General features: G+C 34.2%; 5 protein-coding genes and 2 long non-coding RNA genes across 7 annotated transcripts; 3 read left to right on the top strand and 4 right to left on the bottom strand.

Moving 5' to 3' along the window:
• Nucleotides 1–22: 22 nt before the first annotated feature.
• Nucleotides 23–1576, bottom strand: LOC105954613 (auxin-responsive protein SAUR21). The gene is made up of 2 exons (XM_012978277.2): nucleotides 870–1576; nucleotides 23–502 (listed from the first exon to the last, which is right to left on the bottom strand). The coding sequence occupies exons 1-2, from the start codon at nucleotides 888–890 to the stop codon at nucleotides 230–232; spliced, it is 294 nt and encodes a 97-aa protein (XP_012833731.1). The 5' UTR covers nucleotides 891–1576; the 3' UTR covers nucleotides 23–229.
• Nucleotides 1577–2535: 959 nt separating this feature from the next.
• On the bottom strand, nucleotides 2536–3648 carry LOC105954518 (agamous-like MADS-box protein AGL80). The gene has a single exon (XM_012978188.2). It carries the CDS (start codon nucleotides 3636–3638, stop codon nucleotides 2772–2774), a length of 867 nt encoding a protein of 288 aa, XP_012833642.2. The 5' UTR covers nucleotides 3639–3648; the 3' UTR covers nucleotides 2536–2771.
• Nucleotides 3649–7663: 4015 nt separating this feature from the next.
• Nucleotides 7664–9370, top strand: LOC148765128 (uncharacterized). Its single transcript, XR_016029701.1, has 3 exons — nucleotides 7664–7900; nucleotides 8190–8984; nucleotides 9113–9370. It is a non-coding gene; the product is annotated as an uncharacterized LOC148765128 (long non-coding RNA).
• Nucleotides 9371–10847: 1477 nt separating this feature from the next.
• LOC105954611 (aquaporin PIP1-2) lies at nucleotides 10848–12661 on the bottom strand. Its single transcript, XM_012978275.2, has 3 exons — nucleotides 12349–12661; nucleotides 12068–12164; nucleotides 10848–11923 (listed from the first exon to the last, which is right to left on the bottom strand). Exons 1-3 carry the CDS (start codon nucleotides 12456–12458, stop codon nucleotides 11111–11113), a joined length of 1020 nt encoding a protein of 339 aa, XP_012833729.2. The 5' UTR covers nucleotides 12459–12661; the 3' UTR covers nucleotides 10848–11110.
• A 3990-nt stretch (nucleotides 12662–16651) lies between these two features.
• LOC148765127 (uncharacterized) lies at nucleotides 16652–17722 on the top strand. Its single transcript, XR_016029903.1, has 2 exons — nucleotides 16652–16793; nucleotides 17170–17722. It is a non-coding gene; the product is annotated as an uncharacterized LOC148765127 (long non-coding RNA).
• A 931-nt stretch (nucleotides 17723–18653) lies between these two features.
• LAP5 (Chalcone and stilbene synthase family protein) lies at nucleotides 18654–20317 on the top strand. The gene is made up of 2 exons (XM_012978272.2): nucleotides 18654–18937; nucleotides 19188–20317. The coding sequence occupies exons 1-2, from the start codon at nucleotides 18670–18672 to the stop codon at nucleotides 20183–20185; spliced, it is 1266 nt and encodes a 421-aa protein (XP_012833726.2). The 5' UTR covers nucleotides 18654–18669; the 3' UTR covers nucleotides 20186–20317.
• Nucleotides 20318–20491: 174 nt separating this feature from the next.
• On the bottom strand, nucleotides 20492–23440 carry LOC105954610 (uncharacterized). The gene is made up of 6 exons (XM_012978274.2): nucleotides 22810–23440; nucleotides 21624–21823; nucleotides 21348–21488; nucleotides 21178–21258; nucleotides 20804–20928; nucleotides 20492–20721 (listed from the first exon to the last, which is right to left on the bottom strand). The coding sequence occupies exons 1-6, from the start codon at nucleotides 23030–23032 to the stop codon at nucleotides 20673–20675; spliced, it is 819 nt and encodes a 272-aa protein (XP_012833728.2). The 5' UTR covers nucleotides 23033–23440; the 3' UTR covers nucleotides 20492–20672.
• Between the last annotated feature and the right edge of the window lie 177 nt (nucleotides 23441–23617).

The following is a 23617-nucleotide window of genomic DNA, read 5'->3' as shown; positions in this document are numbered from 1 at the left end:
TAGGATAGAAGAAAAAAAAGTTTAAAAAAATAAAGCAAACTTGATGATAAACATTTGAACTAGACAATGGTTTTTCAATCTGAAAATGGCTCAAATCAAATATAATCGAAAAAAATATCACCGGTACATTTTTTACCGGACAAACCGTCGTCTATCTCTAAATTAATTAAACTACCTAAAAGAATGTCTCCCTCTCTAAAGATTTAAGTCCGTAAATCGAACTAATCGATCATGTCCTGCTCAAGCGAGAGACGAGATCAACGAACGCATCCTCACTGCACGGTATGGTGATGCCTCCCATCGGATGATTGAATCCGAATTCTTCTTCCGCCCGGCTCAGCAAATCTTGAAACAAGGGGTTGTTCAAGAAGGACAACGGAACCACGAAACGCTTCATTTGACTTTGACCGACGTAAACGGCGAAATGGCCCTTCGGTACATCAGTTGCTAATCTCTTTTCACTTGATAAAGACCGTCTTAGCATTTGACGAATAGCCATATTCTAAGTATCAAAATGAAAAAAAGAGAAAAACTCGTGTGAATCCGAAGCTGAGAAATGCGACGAGTTTCTTGATACGAGCTGATAATATGATGCATGTATACATATATATATAGATGTATAATGTGTTGAGGTTGTCATCTACTCGAAAAAAAATCTAGATACAAGTGGCCAATTAGTTGGTTGTATATATATAATGTGTGGTGGGAGGTGAAAATTGAGAAACATAAGCACATGGAGGAATCACTCACATTGTTCCCTACCTACGAAGCCCTCATTTAATTTACGACTAAAACACGATGCTCGAATTGGTTTGCGTTCCATTGAATGTATACGCATATTTCGTAAACGTAAGTGCACCGAAACTTACCATGTGCTCCATTTGCCGCATCTATCCAAAGCCAACTTGCCCAGAATTGACAGTTCCACATGGATTTGAAAACACACTGTAATTTTTTTTTTCTGTGAGGAATTTCGTCGAACATCACCTGCATCTTTTTCATCGACAATAATTTTGCCCAGGGAGCAATCAAAGTGTAAAATATGAATTTTCAAGAACTGCGTAAAGCCGATGTGGTTCGGATTTTACAAGATTTTGTTTTTTTTTTTGAGAATTATATAGGTAAATTATGACTCACGTGGTGCGTTACTAATATTAAAATTATTATATGTATTTTCTAGATATAAAACATTATAATTTGAATTGAGCCCTAGCTAATTAATATTGAAAACTTTGATAAATAATTGTTAGGGAATCGAATTAATTTGCATCCTTACACGAAAATATGTATGTATTCATTTTCTTCTACTAGAGCGAGAGATGAGATCGACGAATGTATGCATCCTCACTGCATGGTACGGTGAGGCCTCGGCCTCCCATTGGATGACTGAATCCAAATTCTTCTTCGGCTCTAATCAGCAAATCTTGAAACAAAGGTCGTTCAAAATCGAACGATTACCGGAACCACAAAGCGCTTCAATATTTGACTTTGACCAACGTACGTAAACGGCGAAATGGCCTTTTTGGAACATTACAAGTAGCTGATCTTTTTTCGCTTGATAAAGATCGTCTTAGCATTCGTCGAATTGCCATTATATTAATTTGGAAGTTATATATATATATATATATATATATATAGCTGAATCTGTGTAAATTATCATCTCCTTGAAAAGAAAATGAAGATATGAGTATTGAGAAACATAAGCACATGTCACATATGGGAGTTGTCTTCGTATCAACCGAAACTATATTAATGCGATAGAACGAAGTTTATATTGTGCAAAAAAACATGGTTCCCTACCAACAAAACCCCCCGTCTGTACTCGATATGTGATAGCGATATTTCATGCCTATTATAATTTGCTCCTAAATTAATAATAATCATGACTATTATAATTTGCTCCTAAATTAATAATAATCATGTTGGTTTGCATTCCATTCATCTCTCTCTCTCTCTCTCTCTCTCTCTCTCTCTCTCTCTCTCTCTCTCTCTCTCTCTCTCTCTCTCTCTCTCGTTGATAATAACGTCATATGCAACATGCATCGGTTTTTTCTGATTTTGATAATATAGAAATTTCTTAAGCAAAACTAATTCGTTACGTACTTTAATAATTTGGAAAGTCGAGAGAAAAATAGAAATTTCTTAGAGTAATGTGTATTCTGCCAATTCCAGTAATTAATTAACGGGCTTGTGTTCTTTTCTGCGAATATCGATAAGCATTTGATATACGTTGCGAGAGCTTATAAAGACTTCGATCGGGTTAAAGAAATAAAATAAGACGATGATTTTGTATCTGAAAACGACTCAATCTATTCGATAAACACATGTCGAACGTTAAGTAGCTATACACGATTCTATACAAACTTATACTACAAAAAATTCGTGTTGTTTTTTAAATCTCGTGCCAAGTATATTGTATATGCATGCATGAATCTTTCTTGAGAAAAACTCGAGAAAATGTAGAAAAAATTTCGAAGGCGAAACAAAATTTGATTAAACAATGGATCTAGGGAAATATAAAAGTTTCTTTCTTATCAAGATTTACCACAATCTTCATCATTTTACTTCACAAACATTTAATCAAACACCTTATGGGCATATCATAATAAGTAAAGAAATAATAATCTGCAGAAAACAATTAACATGAGAAAAGGTAATTAATGTGTTCATCAAAAAAATACACAAAAAATATATCCAAGTTTTTTTAATTAAAAAAAATAAAAAAATAAATTTCCAATCATCTGAAAATTCAGAAAACAATCTTCTTCTACTCAATAGTACCTTGATCTAGGGTTCATCTGATACTGAATAAAATCCTCTTGCCCACCGTCATAATTCTCCATCTTCGGAAACTGCATCTGCGGCGGCGCCGCCATCCCAGGATAAACCCCCGCCGCCGGTCCGTAGAAAAGAATTGGCTCCATCATCCCGCCGCCGCCGGGGAAAAATTGCCGCTGATACGGCGGCGGATTCCCAAATTGGAGGTAGCGATCATCGTCGTCGTCGTTCATCAGCAGATTCATCATCGAATTGTCGCTCACACAGTGCAATTCCTGGTGGTGGTGATTAATGTTGGGATTAAAAACAGGAATATTCGCTTCAATTGGGTAGTGGGGGTGGTGATTATTAATCAATCCCATCCCGATTAATCCATCCTTATCCCTCCTGAGTAACTCAATCCTTGATTTGACGTACTGAGCCCTAACGCTCAATCTGGCGCCAAATTCTCTCAATCCCGCCTCATTCAAATTTAAATTATCAGCCGAGGTGGGGTAATGCGCCTCCCTATTTTTCTTCCTCATTTTCGCCAGCTCATCGTCGATCTTCCTCTTCCGATCGTGGAAGAAATCGGGCAGGCCGAACGTCTTGTTGCCGGAATCTTTCTTCTTCGATTTGTAGATGTCGATTATCCGGCGCACCTGGTCCGTGTTCTCCGGCCAAATTTCCGGCGCTTGATCGTCTTCGGCGGCGGCGTTCGGTTGCTTGGGCGGCGCGTAGATTATCATGCACGCGCTGACGTCGCAGAGGGTTGCGAATTCGTGCATCTTTCTGATTAAGCCTTCTTTTCTTTTCTTGAAGGTCACGTTTCTTGACTTCTCCTTGCTTATCAACTCCATGTTCAGTTTTGCTCTCCCCATCTCTCTCTCTCCTGCATAAATTGTACGTTGAAATAAAAAAGAAAATAATTAAAATTAAAATCGAGACAGAAAGATTGTATAAAGAGATTTCTTAAGGCAACTCATTGAAGAAAGCCCACATTCAATCAAGAAACTAGAGAGAGAGAGAGAGTACCGTTTAGGGTTCTTGAGAAGAAGAAAGATCAATAATTAGGTGATTTTTTTTGTGGATGTTGCTCTATAGATTTATAAATGTGCAGTAATTTAAAGAAAAATAAGATGAAGAAGAGGGTTTATGGAAAGATTGTAGATTGGATTATTTAGCAGTAATTAAGGAAGTTATAGATTTTCCAACGTGTTTTTCTATGGTAGGAGAATTTAAATTTTTCCTTTTATTTTTTTTATACACAACGGTCTCTTTCAAGAAAAAGGAAATAATATTCTATATTCCAATTTTGAAGTACTTTTTTGAATATCCAATATAATATTGTTGATTTAATTAGATATTATTGGATTTTCTTTCCCTTAATGAAGAAGATAGTTGTCAAATTCGACTAATTAATTCATATTCATACAATTAAGAAAATAAAACCAAACAATAAAGCTTCTTCGTCGAAAATGGTTGATCAATTTTAGTGTCTAAAATAATCTTTGGTATAATCAATACAATAGCTAGCTAATATACAAAATTGTTTTAAGGGTTAAATACAAAAACACCCCTGTACTATGAACCTTGTATCATATATCCCCTATACTACATATAAATACAAAACCCCTCCCCCACATTACATTTTTTTCAAAATATGAAAAAATACCCCTACTCAAGCATATATATATATATATATATATATATATATATATATATATATATATATATATATATATATGTGGAGTTATTTTCCATTATATATTTTACCATTTTCAGTTAATTTTACGTGGGAAATTTTTTGGTATTTATATTTTTTCTACAAAACATCTGATTGCTTACATTTTTTTAATTTTCTAAATAAAACCTTTTATTTTGTTCATTTTGAGTTTCTTCATTTTCTTTTCTTAAATGTCTTCCGGTAGTTCAAACATCCTAAGATTACAAACATCTTTACAATCATATTATTGTTGAGAATTTGAACTACCGGCAGACATTTAGGAAAAATATTAAGAAATTCAAAATGACAAAAATAAAAGGTTTTATTCAGAAAAAAAAAAAAAAAATCTAAGTAATTAAATGTTTTGAAGAAAAAAATAAAAATATCAAAATTTCCTAAGTAAAATTTATCGAAAATGTTAAAAATATAGTAAAAAATGGCTCAAACAAACCCTTGTATTTATAGGCTTAGCAGGGGTATTTTCGTCATATTTTGGAAATAATATAACATTAGGGGGTTTTTGTATTTATGTGTAGTACATGGGGGTAAATGATACAAAGTTTATAGTACAGGGGTGTTTTTGTATTTAACCCTTGTTTTAATCCTCTAAAAAAATGTAGTGTATATACATCGAATTAAATTAAATTAAATTAAATTGTGGCCAAGTGAAGAGACGAGATCGATGAATGCATCCTCACGGCATGGGATGGTGAGGCCTCCCGTTGGATGATTGAATCCGAATTCTTCTTCGGCTTGACTTAGCAATTCTTGAAATAGAGGGTTGTGATAAAAAACAATAATGGAAGTACGAAACGCTTCGTTTGACTTTAATTTGACCAATATAAACGGCAAAATGGCCTTTCGGGACATAAGTAGATAATCTCCTTCGGCTTGATAAAGATCGTCTAAATATTTGGCGCATGGCCATATTATTTGGAAGTTTAATATATAATTGAAAGAATGAAGAAGATGAAATTACCTTGTGTGCTAAAGCTGAGAAATGTGAGTTTCTTGTTGATCAATATTAGGGGTGTGAACGAGCGGAGCTCGTATGTATAGGCAGACTCGAGCTCAAGCTCGAGCTTGAACCCAAGCTCATTTCAGATATTTTTTTAACTATTAATTTTTCAATATTAAAAATTATTTAGATTATAATAAAAAAATACAAAATAAAAAATAAACTGCAACTATATATATATTTTTAATATTAATATGTTCTTTTTATATTATTTCTATATATTTTATATTATTATACATTATTAAAAAAATACTATATAAAAATAAATAAAAATAATAATCGCGAGCCGGCTCGTGAGCTCACGAACAACTAAAAAAGTTCGTGCTCGATTTATGAGAAAGCTCGAACTCGAAAAACTCGAGTTCGAGTTCGAATTTTTTTCGAGCCGGCTCGTTTACCACCCATAATCAATACTAATAGTTAATGGTTGTAAGTTCATAATGTGAAGTTATGTACATACATGTGTAAATAGTTATCTCCTTCAAAAAAATATACTAATAGTTGATGGTTGTAAGTTCACAATGTGAAGCTATGTACATATCATGGTTCTTATTCAAGATGTTGGTGCTTATGAAATACGCTATGTTGCACCCGGTGGGATGTTTGGTGTTGAAACGTTGTGCATGTGAATGCAGCTGATGCTATCGGTGAGAACCAAGTTCCAACCAATGAACAAGTCTGCAATGAAACAATGAGAGTGAAACAAATGCATCAAGGTCAATCACGTGGAGGTATTGTGGACCAACACTTGTTATCCGAGGGCATTATACGTCAACATATAGTGGCTAATGCTAGATTCGGGTTTGTGCAAAAAAAAAAAGTTATCTCCTTCAAAAAATATGAGGGATGAGTATTGTGCAATTATAAGAGAAATATAAGCACATGAGGAATAATCAATCACATCGAGTTGTCTTCACATGAACCGAAAATAATTCATTGCAATATAACTAAGCATTTGTCTTCTTTGTTCATAACATTGTTCCCTAGCTACAAACTGTGAACGACCATTATGTACTCGATGTGATAACTGATAAGTGATAACGATATTTGCTCATAGCTTTTATTTTTATTCTTGGTCCAACATACGAACGCGTTTGCAATGAACCAATGAAAGTGATACAAATGCATCAAGGTCAACCATACCAAGTTATTGTAGACCGAACTTCTTATCCGAGGCCATCATCAGACAACATACTCAGGCTAATGCTAGATCCGGTTTTGGGAACGTGGTGGTTCTATTGAACCTTGGATAGATGCAAGGTCAACTTGATCAAATGCAAAACCGCAGGTTCAAATGCAAACAAAATCAAATGCAACAAACGCAAGTTCAAATGCAAAACCAACAAAATCAAATGAAACAAACACGGGTTCAAATGCAAAACCAACAAAATCAAATGCAGGTTCAAATGCAAAATCAACAAGATAAAATTGCAACAAACGCAAAACAACAAAATCAAATACAACAAACACAAGTCCAAATGCAAGGGCAAATGGTTTAAGATAAAAATTCAAATACATGCACAATTAGCTCAAGTGCAAGTCCAATTGGAACCTTCTCTGATGTTAGTGATGGAACTTCTCCAAAGCGTGTATGTTATAGAGACTCGATCCGAAGCCAATGACATTAGGTTGTTTAATTCTCAAATCGTTCTTTGGGAGGATGAAGCCTATGTCCCGGTGGTAAAATATACTCCAGGACGTCATTTTCCCAAGGACGAACTAGTTAACATTTCTCGAGTCCATTTCACCTATACCGTGTACCTCATGAATTCAGAACCGTCGGCAAATTTGATGCCGATGAATTTGATGCCGATGAACTTACAATTTTCCTAATATAGTATCAGCTGTTTTGTGAGTTTGGGCTATTTTTTGTGTTATGACGAAAATAAAAGGTTTTCTTCATAAAATTAAAAAAATCTAAGCAATTAAATGTTTTGGAGAAAAAAATAAAAATAACAAAATTTCATAAGTAAAATCGACTAAAAATGTTAAAAAAAATTAGTGGAAAATAGCTCAAACGGTCCCTAATATTTTTAGGCTTTATCAGGGGTATTTTCGTCCAACTAAAAATAGATTTTTGAAAAAAATGTAACAATAGGAGAGTTTTGGTATTAATATATACTACAGGGCGAGTATGATAGAAAGTCTATAGTACATGGGTGTTTTTGTACAACCCTGAAAATAAAATAAATAGACCGCTGATTTAAAACCCTAATTTCTTTCATCTTCTTTGTTTCATCGTTAATTCTTCGTCGACACAATTTATTCCAGTAGACATCTTATCTCTCTTATTCGTTTGATTTTTCACGATCTAGGGTTTCAAAGACACCGCCAGTTCTACCGGGCGTTCACTTAGCGCCGCCGTATCTCTGCGACTGCGCCGCCTCGTCACCTGTCAGGTAATTATTTGGATTTCTTGTCTTGTGAGTGAAATTAGCCTGCCCTAGAATCCGAATTCGATTTCCCGGTAGAACCCTATTTCGTAACACCCACATTATGTTTAGGCTGCCTGTGTATATGTACTTTTAATTTTTGTAATCTGAATTTTGTTATTGAATTATTAATGCTTCTTTCCCCAACCTTTTATCCGGATCATGGTTCTTATTCAAGATGTTGGTGCTTATGAAATACGCCTATGTTGCACCCGGTGGAATGTTTGGTTTTGAAACGTTGTGCATGTGAATGCAGCTGACGTGGAGGTATTGTGGACCAACACTTGTTACCGAGGGCATTATACGGCAACATATAGTGGCTAATGCTAGATCGGGTTTGGGAATACCGCCGTTCTAAAGAACCTTGGACAGATGCAAGATCAACTTAATCAAATGCAACAAATGCAAAATCAAATGCAACAAATGCAAAACCAACAAAATCAAATACAAAATCAAATGCAACAAATGCAAAACCAACAAAATCAGATGCAAAATCAATTGCAACAAATGCAAAACCAACAAAATCAGATGCAACAGACGCAAGTTCAAATGCAAGGACAAATGGCTCAAAATCAAGTTCAAATCCAGACACAATTAGCTCAAGTGCAAGCCCAATTGCAGCCACTTCGAGGGCTAGTGACGCAACTTATCGAGAGCGTGACTATTATAGAAGCCCGTTCCAATGCCAATGGCGCTAGGCTGTTTAATTCTCAAATTACTCTTTCGGAGGATGCTCTCTATGTTCCAGTAGTGAAATATACGCCAGGACATCCTTTTCCATTGGACGAACTAGTTCACCTTCCCCGAGTCCAGTTCACACATATTGTGTATCCCGTGAATTCTGAACCACCGGCAAATTTGATGCCGAGGAACTCACGTCAACTTGAAGGTTGGAGGAGTGCGGATAATGTTGATACAATGAGGCAAAGGTTGTTGTCAATATATTGGTTTTATAATGACAGCCGATTGGCGCTTGATGATGATGCGGATGAAAATATGTGTCGTCGTCTGTTCAAAATTGTGGACAGTTTTCTTCGAATTCCCTGATACTGTAAGTATATTGCAATTGATTTGACAAAAGAATAGTATACTTGTACTTGCCTAATAGTAGTGTACTTATACTTGCCGGAATTACTTGGTCTAATTGTGAAAAAAAAAATTATTTTTCATATCTTGAAGGTTGTGGAGGAAAGAACGTCGAAGTTGATGCAATGAAGTAGAGTTTGCAAAGAGTGGTACAAAGTAGGTAATATTTGCCAATTTGTTTTTTGTTTTCCTTCCTTTTTTTTTTTTTTTGTCCGGGTGAAAATCGAAATCGAAACTTATGGATGAATGTAGCAGCAGTTGTTTTGCTGAGTTTGGGCTGATTTTGGATTTTATTTTGGCTGGATTTTGTGCATATGCTTGCTCTATAATAGAGGACAATATTCAGATACTCAGTTAATCTACATTTAAGCAGCTATCGTCTAAAGTTTTTTTCTGTTATAATTGAAACCATATTTGTTTGTATCTGTCAATTACTTGCTAAAAGTCCAATGAAGTTGGTTTAGGTTCAATTAAGCACATAAACATCACTTTTAAATCCAACAAGCAATATATAAGCCATTCACGCATTGATACTTGATGGATCAAATTGAAATTAGCATTTTTGTTGAAAAAAAATTGTCTTTTCTCTTATATACTTCATTATTTGACTTTGACCAACATAAACCGCAAAATGGCCTTTCGGAACATAAGTAGATAATCTATTTTTGCTTGATAAGTATTCGGCGAAATGCGAATGGCAATTATTGTAAGTTATAGTACAGTACTGCTACTTAAAACTTAAATATTTGCTAAAGTTTTATACACAGTTTTTAACCTGAGAATAGTAATTGTTCAGCTATTAAAATAATACTCTGTTTTGACAGGGTTTTAGTTTTGATGAAAATTTCAAAGTGAACTCGTATTTTAATTAGTAATTGTCTGGGAAATGTTTGATTTGGGGTGAATTTCTATGCAAAAATACTTTCGATGAAAGATGCAGCAATGATGTTTGACGAAATTCCTGAAAGAAATACTGTGTTTGTTTGTATAGCAATGATGAAAGATGCAGCAATCGTGTTTTAAGAAGACAAGTCCTACATATTTTAACATTCATTCATGAAGAAAGATACAAGAAAAAATAAGATCGAAATTAAAGTGCAAATTGGCCCTTAGTTTAGGGGGCAAACTGCTTTTTACTCTGTAAGTATTGTACTTGAAAATACATACAAGCAAAAATAAATTAGTTTTTTTTTTTTTTTTTAACTCGAATATCCAAGCTTCGTTCGACTAATTCCCGACAACGAACAACCTCTCTCCGTCATTTCTTTCACCGCGACTTCGAAACACGACCTTAGAAACATCCTTCTCTTTCATATCTTAGATCGATGATGATTCCTTGGAATAATCTTCGTGTACAAGTAAAATGCAACGCAAGCAATAACGGCCCCGCCCAAAACCACCAGTGCCCCATCCCAAAGAAATGGTTCATGTATAAATTTTGCTTCGATTGTGAATGATTTAATTAGGTGCATTGCTTATTACGACGTGCGAGAGAGTCGGGGACAACATCGATACGTATTTATAATTTGTGCAATTGTGCTGCAATTATTCTACGACGGTATATTTCACTAGATGTAGCATCCACAAGACTATTCTAATTCGTCACACTTCATATTTCATGGTTTGACTAATTTAATCGTTTCTTTGTTTAATTTCATTTCTTCATTCCTTGGATCGGAATTATATGCTAAAAACAGTAAGTTGATAATTGTCATTTATTGTCTTATTATAGTGTGTATCATGTATGTGTTACTGTCGGTGATAAGAGATTTTTTTAATTTATTTATTTATTATATATATAATATATATCATAGTTTGACCAATAATATTAGATAATGTTGAAATTTGCATAATAATTCATTCAAAAAACAGCCCTACATATTTGACACTCATTTATGATGAAACATACAAGACAAGATAGGAAACAAAGACCCTCTTATACTATAACAAAGAAAATATATTTTATTTTTTTCACAATATATATATAGGCTAATCATACTTCTTTGTTTTATTTAAACTCGGGTTAGATATCCAAGCTTCGCTCGACTTAAAACATCCTGATTGGCTCTATGCTGGGTCCACCACTATTTTTTAATCTTTTCTTTCACCGCGATTTCGGAACACGGCCTTAAAAACATTGTAGAAATCATGGTCGTAAGCCTTCGATCGATGATGATTCCTCGGAATAATTTTCGTGTACAAGTAAAACGCAACGCATGCAATACCGGGCCCGGCCCAAAACACCCAGTGCCCTTCCCAAAGGTGGCCCCCCCTCACAATCGCGGCCCCCAAGCACCGGGCCGGGTTCATCCCGGCCCCAGCGTAGCCCTTCTGGGTCGTCACCGTAGTCGAGACGAACACAAGCAAGCCCAAAACAACCCCGACGATACTAAAAACAAGAACATGCCCTAATTCCTTGGCTTGTCTATGGTCATACGCCATCCAAATCGAGGCGAAGAGGAATATGAAACTACAAAATATCTCGAGCCAGAACGCCTGGGCGGTCCCGATGCCGATCTCGACGGGCCCGTTCGGGCCCGCCGTGACGACCGTCAGGGTACAACCCCCGAGGGAGAAACTTTGTTCGATGGTACTACTCACCACCGCCTTGAGGGCTAGTGCACCTAGGGTTGCACCTATGCATTGGGCAACTATGTAGATTAGGGCTTTGGAGAGCGAGATTATGCCGACAAGGGCGGCGGAGAACGAGATTATGGGGTTGATGTGGCCGCCGGAGACCGGGTGGACCGCGAGGAGGAGGATGGTGATGATGATGGCGGCGAGGGCCGAGAGTACGAGGTTCGGCATTTTTATGTCGGACTCGATAGTCGAAATTACGATCGTGTCCAGCATGAATACTAGTACCGCGGTTCCGAGAAGCTCTCCTACCGACGCTCGCCAGACCTTCGAAAATTATCAAGAAAATATATATATATTTAAAAACAAATTAATAATTTAATTCTTGTCTCCACACACACACACACACACATATATATATATATATATATATATATATATATATATATATATATATATATATATAATTACCTCTAAAGAAAAGAGATCGTCCAAGCCCAGGATATCACTTAGTGTAGGAGGGAGTTGTTGTTTCTTTTGATCAGGATCAACTATCCAATTTTCTTGCCTGATTCAAACCAAGAAATTATCAAATATGAGAGATAGATAGATAGATAGATAGATAGAGAGAGAGAGAGAGAGAGAGAGAGAGAGAGAGAGAGAGAGAGAGAGAGAGAGAGAGAGAGAGAGAGAGAGAGAGAGAGAGAGAGAGAGAGAGAGAGAGAGAGAGAGAGAGAGAGAGAGAGAGAGACCCTGGAGTGGAGGCAGGTTGAATCTTGCTTCTTCCACTAATTTGGCTTTCTTCATCATCCATACTACCAGCATGTAAACGCAGCCCACTGTTAGCAGCATTAGCAGCCATGTTCTCTCTCTCTCTCTCTAGATTTTTCTCTCTCTTGTTAGTTTGTTGTTAAGCATGGTTTTGCACTACACACTACTGTATATATATAGACACGTACGTACACATTGCAGAAGCAAGAGTTGAATTTTTATTCAACTATAAGATAATTAAAATAATTAAATAATTAGATACCCTATCACCAGAAAGAGTGGAGATTCAGCTACATATTAATGGCTGTCACACTTAATTCACTCCTCACATTTAATATATTCATTTGTCTATATTTCATCTTTTTTAACTGTACATGATGATTAATTTAATATAGTGTACACAAACTACACTTAAACCTCGGTAATATATATAATCGAGACTAGCGAAATTCTATTAATTTAGCGAAATATTAAATTATCGAATTAATAATTGAATAGATTTTTATCGAATCGGGACCAGAAGTGATTATTATTTAACTGAGGTTATTAATTTATTGAGTATTAATTTGTCGAGGTCTACTGTATTTCTATTATAAAAAGATAAATGAAAAAGAAATGCTAAAAGTATTAAGAATTAAATGTGCCTTCAAACTCGTGAAACTTAATATAGGAAAAACTAAATATTATAACTATGAGACGTACTTAAAATCAAACGGGGTGGCCGAGTAATACAATTAAACTTCTATCAATTAATAAATACAGTCGGGATCATTAAAATTCTATTAATTTAGCAAAATACTAAAGATTAAGCACGTTGTCATCGAGTCGAAACCTGAATAAATTATTAAGATCACATTTAGTTAATGAAGTACAAATCTCCAATGGCATTTATTTCTATGACCTATTGAGGGAAAATTTGTGAAACAAAAAACCCTACTAAATGAGGTATTTGTAAATTAATTGATTATTTTTCTCTGCAATTAATTAGGTAACATTTTAATTTAATCTAATTATTATTCGAAGTATTATTAATTGATACAACATGACACTTATATTCTTGTTTATAAAATAATGTGACTTTTCTTCTCTAAAAATAATACATAAGAAAAAAATAGCAATAAGTGCTTAAAAATGCCAAAATTTTGTGCTACACGACTGACTTATTCAATCCATGTGGTCCATTTTCTCGTCTCATTTTATATTTTAATATTAACATAATTTATATATTTTGTGAATTAATTGCATAACAAATTAAAAAAATAAAATAAATTCGAACAACAAAGTCAAACCTATATTCATATGAATGAGACAAATTTTTATTTTTATTTAAATAAATAAAGCCAATACAACGAGTAAATATTGAAGGTGGTTATATATATTTTTATATGTTTCATATTAAAATCTTATCTAGATTAATATTTAACTCAATTAAATACTTATAAATATGTTGGATCGTAAGTAGTTAGTAATTCTTATTCCATCCGTTTCAAAATAAGCATAGTTTAATCTACATTATTTCAACAAATTTACTTACTTGCCAACCTCTAAACAGGTAGACCAAAAAAAAAAATTAATGTAATTGAGACTAACAAAATTCTATTAATTTATAAAATACTAAATTATTAAATTAATAATTTAGTGCATTTTTACTAAATCGGGCGGGCCTAAAAGAAAATATCAATAAATTGTATTCAATAATTAGGGGGCAAAAAACAATATCGCGTGACACTATATAATATGATGGTTGGCAGTTCTTTTTCAAACTTTTATATTCAGCTGATAATTAAATGCTTGAAATAAAACCAACTACATTCTCAAGCATATTAATTATATAATGCGTGACTTTGATTTAATTTGATTTTTCTTTTATTCAACTTTGTCAGAAAGTGAGATAAGGAATTAATTGAAAATTAAAATTATAGGATAAATTACGTGCACTCCATAGGTAAGGTAAAATTAGGAAATAACCTCTCATGTTTGGGTAATTATAACCACCCCTCAACTATGAATCTTCTAATTATACGTCCACCCATGCAGTGTCAAATTAAGTGGAATATTCTAGATTGTGTGGATTATTGTCCACTTTGTACCCGTTTTACCCATTCGAGCTCCGCGTTTTGAAAACAAGATGATCATATATAAGATGTGTCTGTAGGCTTGTAAATATCAGATTGTGATGATCGAAAACTGCATTTTTGCACAAAACGAGTACAAACTAGATAACATTTCAAAGAATCATGAACATTATGTTGAATTTGACATTATAGGATATGTAAAAAAACTCATTGTTGAGGGGTGGTTGTAATTACCCAAACATGAAGAGTTTTTTCGTAATTTAACCTTACATTAGGGAGGTGACTGTAATTTACATTAACTTATATTATAGAACAAAAAATTAAATTTCCCTCCTGTAAAGGGATATGTATAACTCTGTGAGATCATTTATTTGCACTTTTATTATGTAATAACATGTGAGGAAAAAAGTCAACACGATGAAATTAAATTATTCAATTATTTAGAGAGAGTGTGGGGGTGTGTATGTAATAAATGAGAAAAATATCTACAATATCTGCAAGATTTATTTTTATTTTATTTTATTTTATTTCATTTTATTTTATTTTATTACTTTGAAAATCAAATGCATGTGCCTAGAATCCATAATATATGATGCCCTATTATTCAAGGCAACGAATTTCAAAGCCTAACATTATTTTTTTTAATAATTATATTGGTTTAAAATTGAGTTTGTTTTTTCGTTGTCTAATTAAATATTCCTGCATGATAATTTCAATATGTTATGTCGGTATTCCGATTTTGGTCGATAATTTTCGCTTAGTTAGCAAATCGGGTGGTTACGAGCAAATTCGGCTCGATCAAGATCTCTATTATTATATATATATATATATATATATATATATATATATATATATATATATATATATATATATATATATATATATATATATATATATATTGATTTTAAAATATCCGCTATGTACCTAACTCATTTTTAATTGATTTGTTATCACTAATGTGGAATGCAATCATATGTATACAACTTGTTATTCGACATCAACTTGCTTGATTTGCAATAAATATGATTGAATTTTCCTCAAAAAAATAAAATAAAATAGTAATTGAATTAGTCAATAAAAATTATATTTATTATTATATATATTCTTGCAGACTGAAGTCTTTGTTGGTCGTCTTTGCTAATATTCCAAATTACTATTTTTATATTATTAAAATTGAAAAAAAAATGGAAACGAAAGATGTTGAAAACTCAATTTTTATTGCATTCTCGATTCGAACAAATAAAGATGTTGGAGTAAGTGAGTTTGTGTCAACTGACCCAACACACATTATAATATAATTTAGTTTGTAATTATAAAGTTTGATTCATTAAGTTATTACTCAACTACTTAAAACGAAATGATACAAGGTGGCATTTTGGATTGAAGGTGGGGGTTTAATCAACATTCTTAAAAAAATAGTAGTTAATTAGTTTATTATCTAAGACAAAACCTCTAATTACCAACAACTCCTAATCTTAATATATAAAAGAAAGAAACGTTGACAATCCTAAAAAACTCTAGTGATATTTCTTTAATTATTTATTTTTAATATTTTTTCTCTAATAATTTTCAACAATTATCAATCTTCTATTTTTCATCAATATATCTCAAATCTTAAGAGATAAAGATAGAAATTTGATTTGTTAAATCTAAATCTATATATTTGGATTATAAATCTTAATAAGTAAGATTTAAAAAAATTAATATTATATAAAATATGAATAATAATACATTATTAAATTTTACTATGTTCGTGTACTATATTTTCTTATTATGTATTAAATTGATTTTTTTTTACTTTTGAAATAAGATCCCGTGCATCGCACGGGGAAAAATGCTAGTTAACACTAAAAAAAGGAGGTCATAAAATTAACTAATAAAAAACATGTCACTTTCGAAAAATAAAGGCACATTAGGGAAAGACGGGTAAATATTTATACTATATTTCAAAACGATGTTGTTTTGTATAAATTGGGTAATCGGTTCGGCAATCTTTTTATTCTTCATAAATAAACCGATATTTTTGTTTTTTCTAAATACCGTTTATACGGTTTTAAGTCGGACCGCTTTTTCGGTTTTCAATTCGGTACTCGCGGTCGTTTTAGCTCACCCCTAAAAAAGACTACCCAATAGTCTCAATTCGACGGTGTGGGAAGCTCCGGTTACTTACAGTTTGACCTGAAATCGTAAAAACTAAAAGTATTTAATCAACCACGCTACCGGAGGCGTTACCTCTAGTAACTAGTAAACCCTAATTTCATCTTCATTGTTATCTCGGTCAATTTTCGTTGTTTTTACTGCACCGCCAATTCAGTTCGTCTCTGCAACGCCGCCGCCTCGCCACCGTTAAGGTAATTTTTTGGGGTTTCTTATTCTTCTTTCGACTCCCCAACCTTTTCCACACACACACACACACACACACTCACTTTGTATTGCGTGTAAAAAAATTAGCCTGGCCTAGAATTTGAAGTCCATTATTTTAGCATGAAAGGGTAAAAAAGTATTCTTGATTTGTTGTTGTGAAATTATGAATCCATAGAATGTAGTGTATAATTATGAAAAGAATCAAGAGAAAAAAAAAAAAAAAAAGGAATTTTTTTTTTCCCTAAAATATGAAAATTTGGCTAGAGATTTTCCTGATTATTATTTTTTTAATTTTGTTCTAAAGATATGTTATTTTATTTTAAAATGTAAGTATTCATTCACCTTGAAATGAATTTTATGCAGTTCGTAGTCTCGTAAATATGGCCGATGACGATCTCGATCGTGGATATAAAATAGTTACTCGTATCGATGCTGTCGACGGTATCGCAGACGGAGCTATTCCAACCGACGAACAAGTGACGAAAGAAACACTGAGACTTCGTCAGATACAAATTGCTCGAGATCTTGGCGCGGTGGTTAGCGACAAGCTGTACTGCGATGCAGTCGTTCGTCAACACAGAGTGGTTAGTATTAGATCTGGTGCGGGAAATGACGCCATTCTTCGAGATATACTCGAAGCCCAGAAGCAAATCAACGCACGCCTCGATGCTCTCGAAGCTGCTGCAAAAAAGTAAGTAAGCCCTCGGAACAAGAATCGGTTGGGAATATTCCTTTTTGCGAAGGCTAGTATATTGTTAATTTCTATATGTAGATTCTTGTTTGTCTCGTCTAAAATATTTTGAAATGTCGGAAAGTCTTTTCGTTTGTGGTCGTTTTTCGTAATGACATGTTTGGCATTATATATTGATAAACGATCGTTGAAGTTTAGCTTATATTATTTTTTCGATGCTTTTCATTGTTGACTTGCTATAGGCGATCCTCGGGCTAATTGAGTCGTAAATAAAGCTCGGCGATCTTGTGGATATTTTACGTTATTCTATATGTATAATTGATATTCATGATCGACGGTATAATTTACTTTAGGGTAAATTACAACCAACCCTTATGTATGGTCAATTTACGAAAAAACCGCTCTTGTTTGGATAATTGCATCTACTTCTCAACTACGATTTTTTCTTACACCTCCACCCTTATGGTGTCAAATTCAATATAATCATCTAGATTTCGTGGAATGTGCTCTAGTTTGTACTCGTTTTGTGTAAAAATACAGTTTCTGATGCACCACAATCTGATATATATACAAGTCAAAAAACACATATTATGATCATCTTGCTTCAAAATGTGGAGTTCGAACGGAATAAAACGGGTACTAAAGTGATAATATTCCATATAATCTCGAATATTCCACTAAATTTGAAACTGCGAGGGTGGACATGTAAGAAAATTTATAGTTAAAGGGGTGATTGTAAATTTGTAATTATCCAAACAAGATGGGGGTTTTTGTAATTTAACCATATATCAGGGTGGTTGTAATTTATCCTTTATAATTATAAAATTTGATTCTTCAAGTTATTACTCCGACTACTTGAAACGGAATGATACGAGGTGGCGTTTTGGATTGATAAATTTGAAGTTAGGGGTTTAATCAACATTATTAAAAATTTATTCGGATTTATAATTTGTTATACTGATTAATTTACAAGTTAATTAGTTAATTATCTCAGACAAAAAACCTCTAATTACCAACAACTCCTAATTAAGACTAAAAAAAATTAAAGGAGGTCATGAATTTATGTCTTGTGAACTAATCCAATGCAGTAAATCTTGAACACACAATCCATGTTCATCTGCATATGTATCTACTAATAATCTACTCAAATTGAATTGCTACTATATATACATATGTATATATATAATGGAACCAATATTACTTACATACACTTGCCAAAGAAAATAAATACTATACTCAAAGTAAGTAATTATTTAAAAAAAAAAAACAAAACAAATATGGCAAATGAAGAGAATATCCAATGCTCGAAAAAAGCTGCGATTCTTGCCCTCGGCAAAGCGTTCCCTCACCAACTCGTCATGCAAGAATTTCTCGTCGATGGATACCTCAGAAACACCAACTGCGACGATCCCGATCTCAAGCAGAAGCTCACTCGTCTTTGTAAATCTTTTTCTTCCTTTTATTTTATATATATAGTTCAAGATTATTTACTGTTTGTTTAATTTTCAATGCTGCATTAATTATGTATTTTTAAAATTTTAAATTTATTAACACTCTCCAACATTTTCTTCTCGACCAATTAGTGGACAGGGGTATTTTAGTCTAAATGCGTATATTTTTCTAACATTCATACATGCATGTGGAGGTGTTGAAACAACTTTTTTTGTTAATTGGCCGGTTAAATTCTCAGGCAAGGCAACCACGGTGAAAACTCGATACGTAGTGATGTCGGAAGAAATTCTAAACAAGTACCCGGAACTAGCGGCCGAAGGTGTCCCGACACTAAACCAACGTCTCGAAATCTGCAATTCGGCGGTCACAAAAATGGCGATCGAAGCGTCGCGATCCTGCATCGAGAAATGGGGCCGGCCCGTTTCCGACATAACGCACGTGGTGTACGTCTCGTCCAGCGAGGCCCGTCTGCCGGGCGGCGACCTCTACCTCGCAAGAGGATTGGGCCTCCGGCCCGACACCCGCCGGGTCATGCTCTACTTCTCGGGCTGCTCCGGCGGGGTGGCGGGCCTCAGAGTGGCTAAAGACATAGCCGAGAACAACCCTAACAGTAGGGTGCTTCTAGCAACTTCCGAAACCACGATCATCGGATTCAAACCGCCGAGCGCTGACAGGCCGTACGACTTGGTCGGTGTGGCCTTGTTCGGCGACGGGGCGGGCGCAATGATAATCGGGTCAGGCCCCGTTTCGGAAATCGAAAAGCCGCTTTTCGAGCTGCACACTGCTATACAGCATTTTTTGCCCGATACGGAGAAGATAATAGACGGGAAACTTACGGAGGAAGGGATAAGTTTTAAGCTCGAAAAGCAGCTGCCGCAGATAATCGAGGACAATATTCAAGATTTTTGTGTAGAGTTGATGGGGTATGGTGGGTTTTGTGAGATGGATTTCAACGAACTTTTTTGGGCGGTTCATCCGGGTGGGCCCGCTATATTGAACAAGCTGGAGAAAAAGCTCGAGCTTTTGCCGGAAAAGCTGAAATCGAGTAGGAGGGCTTTAAGTGATTATGGGAATGCTAGTAGTAATACTATTGTTTATGTGTTGGAGTATATGTTGGAAGAGGCGAAGAATTTCAAGAACAAGGGGCAAAATGGTAATTGTGAGTGGGGGTTGATTCTTGCTTTTGGACCTGGGATTACTCTTGAAGGGATTCTTGCCAAGAATCTCACTGTGTGAACTGTGTGTGTGTGTGTGTGTGTGTGTGTGTGTGTGTGTGTGAAATCACGATTGCTGCATCTTTAAATTACTTGCTAAGAAGTCCATCAATGAAGTTGTTTTTAAGTTGAGTTATTACTCTTCCGTTTCGAATTATTTGTCGTTTTTAAGATTACGGCATACGTAGGACGAAGGAGAATCAATACGTCATCATTAAAATTCGAAAGTCACAAAAAAAAAATCTCCGAAAAAACCGTGTTGCCATTGTTAACTTCCATCAATGGTGTAAGAAACTATTGAAGCCAAAAAAACATGACAAGTACACCATGAGAAATAAAAGTTTAGTATTGTGGTGATAATGAAATTCATAGTTGAAAGCGCTTACAACGAAGATTACGACTAATCTAAAACCGAATTGGTATTTTGTAAGAACCAGGGGATAACAAGAGTGGCGTGTAAGTGCACTAAAACGAACAATTAAATAAGAAAAGCGTATACGACTGCTGATTTACACCACTCCAGAAGGAAGGCGCAACACGAGCTGTCCACCGAAAACACTGCACACCATAAAAAACCAAAGTTAATGAAACGAAAATTCAATATAGAAATAAAATTGATAATTAAAAAAAAAATTCAGACCTTTTTACATAGTAATAGCAAAAGTCAGCAAGGATGAAGGTCTGAATAATTTCCGATATAAGAACCATCGAAGGCCATAGTCCATAACCGAGTGCCACTAGAAGATGACCACGTGTGTCCAAAACCTGAAATTACAAATCGGCTAATAGTTATGCTAACAAAGGAAAAATACCTAATTTTATAAATTGACAAACCCAACTTTTTCTTTATTTTTTATTTTTTTCGAAATTCGAAGTACCATTTTCTTATGTCAAATCAATTCTAATGCCTATTGATAGATCATGAAAGAAAATGATATTGCAGATTCTTGAATAGGTAATGGGTGATAAAGAACATGTTTAAAAAAATAGTGATTAAGAATTCAAGAATCGAACCTGTAGAACCCAATGAGCGCAGCTCAAGAACCTCGCAACACCCAATGCGAATACGTAATGAGCTGTAAAGGGTTCGACAATCTGCCGCAAAAACACATTAAATTAACAAAATGCAATACAAAAATTGAATTTAGTAATGTTTGTGGATATTCGTCGGTAAATTTTTTTACCTTTGTATTTTGCATGACACGCAGTTGAGGGAGCACAGAAACAGCTTCAAGGTAAACACAGAAAGCCCAGGCGATTCTGTTGATGATGTGATGCGATGTAGATGGATGGATTAGTAAAGCTAATACAGCACATGGGCCCACCTGCACATGCACTTTTTCAATTTTTCGAATGCCAAAAAAAAAAAAAGAGGGAGATACTCTAAAAGCATAACAAGAAAACGGTTAGAGAATAGATTAAGTATTACGGAATCAAGTCGATTATATAAATTCACTCACCACATAATACAGTGCAATGTTATCTTTATCCTCCATATAACTCGATTGGAGTTTAATACGAATCATATAAATAACCCACAAGGTCGTAGCCAGTGTTGCCATGTCGAGCAAAGTGTGTATGTCATACTCCATGACGAAACTACAATACAATCTAACAGCTAAAAAGATAGCTGTTAGCTCCTGGGATTTGAGTGAAAGCCCTGCAGCGGAATCAATAAAAAAAATACGGAGCTTATAAGCATGAAATTTGCTAGAAAAATACCTACAAAATTTGATGGAAATGGAATCATATGCTACATTTATTGTCGGAATATAACGTTTATTAGTATAACTTCCATTCTGATTTGTAATACATGTATTTATTCTAGTTTCTACCAAATAGGTTTATTCCGACAGCTATCTATAGTATTTAATTCTGATTTAAGCAACTAACATACGTCACAGCTCCAAATACGAACCATTACAAACTCTCTGTATTTTCAGGCAAATGAAGAATCAACACATTTACATAAACAAGGCAACAAAGAAATTCAGCTTTGGAAGGAACGATTCCCGGTTTAAATTTGAAGGAGTATTATTTACACTTCAAACAAAGCAATATTATTGAAGAGAAGAAGAAACTACTAACTATGGGTAACAGTTGGTTCTTTTTAACAAGTACAATTAATATATATAAAATCCCATCTTTCGACTCCGACAATTGATAATGTAGCTACATTTCACTAAAACCAGAAAAAGAAACCAATTAACAGAACAATTAAAACAAATTCATCAACACATCCTCTTTCCAAAATCCAAACAGTTAAAACAAGATCTCACCCAACCGCTCCAAATTTCGTAAATTCTCGAGATTTTTATTTCCCAATCACTACTAACCAATAGCTGAAAGAAATAACAAATTAAATAATGCCACAATTAACCTCAAAGATAACCACTTTGAAGGGGGAAAAGAAAAAAACAAAATTCCTAATTTTCAATTTAAACAAAATCTCTTTTATCCTCATCACCAAATACACAGCTAACAAATCCCCAAATTTTCCTCATACCTAAATCCGCAGTTCTCAAAGATCCAAACTTTCCTCTTTACCCACTACCCATCACACCCAATTGAAAACCAAAATCGATCATACATAATTTAAAAAAAAAAAAAAAAAAAAAAAAAAAAAACAGACAAAAAAAATCATACCAGCACAAGTCTTCTCCTTCATCAACTTGTAAATCAGAACGGCAATTCCGATAGAGTGAACGGCCTCCGCCGCCACGAAGAGATTATCGTGATCGTGAACAATTGCCCTAAGGAGAACAAGCGCCGCCATGCCGCTAATCACGGCCAGAAACGCCTTCACCTTCGGCGGTTGCCGGCGGACCCATGTCGACACCGCCTGGATCGGCCTTTTTGGTGCCCTCATATTCTATATCCGCAATGCAAACTTATCACTATATATATAGATATATAGATATAGATACAGGGATATTCAATTTAATTTCGCTAGGTTTTCCGCCGGAAAATATGGACAATTTTTGGGGGAAAATCTTTGAGCTGAAAAGGGGAAAACGGTGAGGGAGGGGTTTTGATGAGAAAACTGTTTTTTATTGGGCTAATAAATAAATATAAATAAAAGAAATTTAGTATGAGTCAACTATATTTCCTTTTCTTTTTATTAATAAATAAATATATTTGTTTCTTTTTTTCTATTTTCAAAAAATTAAAAATAAGTACCAATTACGCTTTGGATCTTTTGAAATTGATGTTTTGGTTATTCAAAGAAAAAAAAAAAAGAAATTGATGTTTTGAATATTATATTTTCAGAGTCAATATACGTACTTCGATGCTATTGGCTAAATAACGTCATTTTGTATTTTGGTTAAATAGCATTTAACCCCTGTAGTTTGAAGTTTGTGCGCATCAACCCTTGTACTTTCAATATAAGTACATAATCTCCTTGTACTTTCAAACCACAGACAGGAGAATATTTCACATAACTAAAAAAATT

This window comes from Erythranthe guttata, chromosome 14 (genome assembly GCF_056151865.1).
Source record: "Erythranthe guttata isolate IM_541 chromosome 14, IM_541, whole genome shotgun sequence".
Taxonomy (NCBI): Eukaryota; Viridiplantae; Streptophyta; class Magnoliopsida; order Lamiales; family Phrymaceae; genus Erythranthe; species Erythranthe guttata.
Note: the sequence above shows the minus strand (reverse complement) of the source record. Positions and strands in the feature narration are given on the sequence as shown.

Coding starts and splice junctions, on each gene's coding strand:
- LOC105954613 (XM_012978277.2), bottom strand. CDS start 890: ATGCGGCAAATGGAGCACATG. Junction 503..869: donor TGCGGCAAATGGAGCACATG/GTAAGTTTCGGT, acceptor TTTGATACTTAG/AATATGGCTATTCGTCAAAT.
- LOC105954610 (XM_012978274.2), bottom strand. CDS start 23,032: ATGAGGGCACCAAAAAGGCCGATCCAGGCGGTGTCGACATGGGTCCGC. Junction 20,929..21,177: donor GCGCTCATTGGGTTCTACAG/GTTCGATTCTTG, acceptor TTGTAATTTCAG/GTTTTGGACACACGTGGTCA. Junction 20,722..20,803: donor TGCTATTACTATGTAAAAAG/GTCTGAATTTTT, acceptor TATGGTGTGCAG/TGTTTTCGGTGGACAGCTCG.
- LOC105954518 (XM_012978188.2), bottom strand. CDS start 3,638: ATGGGGAGAGCAAAACTGAACATGGAGTTGATAAGCAAGGAGAAGTCA.
- LOC105954611 (XM_012978275.2), bottom strand. CDS start 12,458: ATGGCTGCTAATGCTGCTAACAGTGGGCTGCGTTTACATGCTGGTAGT. Junction 12,165..12,348: donor CAACCTGCCTCCACTCCAGG/GTCTCTCTCTCT, acceptor GGTTTGAATCAG/GCAAGAAAATTGGATAGTTG. Junction 11,924..12,067: donor ACGATCTCTTTTCTTTAGAG/GTAATTATATAT, acceptor TAATTTTCGAAG/GTCTGGCGAGCGTCGGTAGG.
- LAP5 (XM_012978272.2), top strand. CDS start 18,670: ATGTATATATATAATGGAACCAATATTACTTACATACACTTGCCAAAG. Junction 18,938..19,187: donor GCAGAAGCTCACTCGTCTTT/GTAAATCTTTTT, acceptor TTAAATTCTCAG/GCAAGGCAACCACGGTGAAA.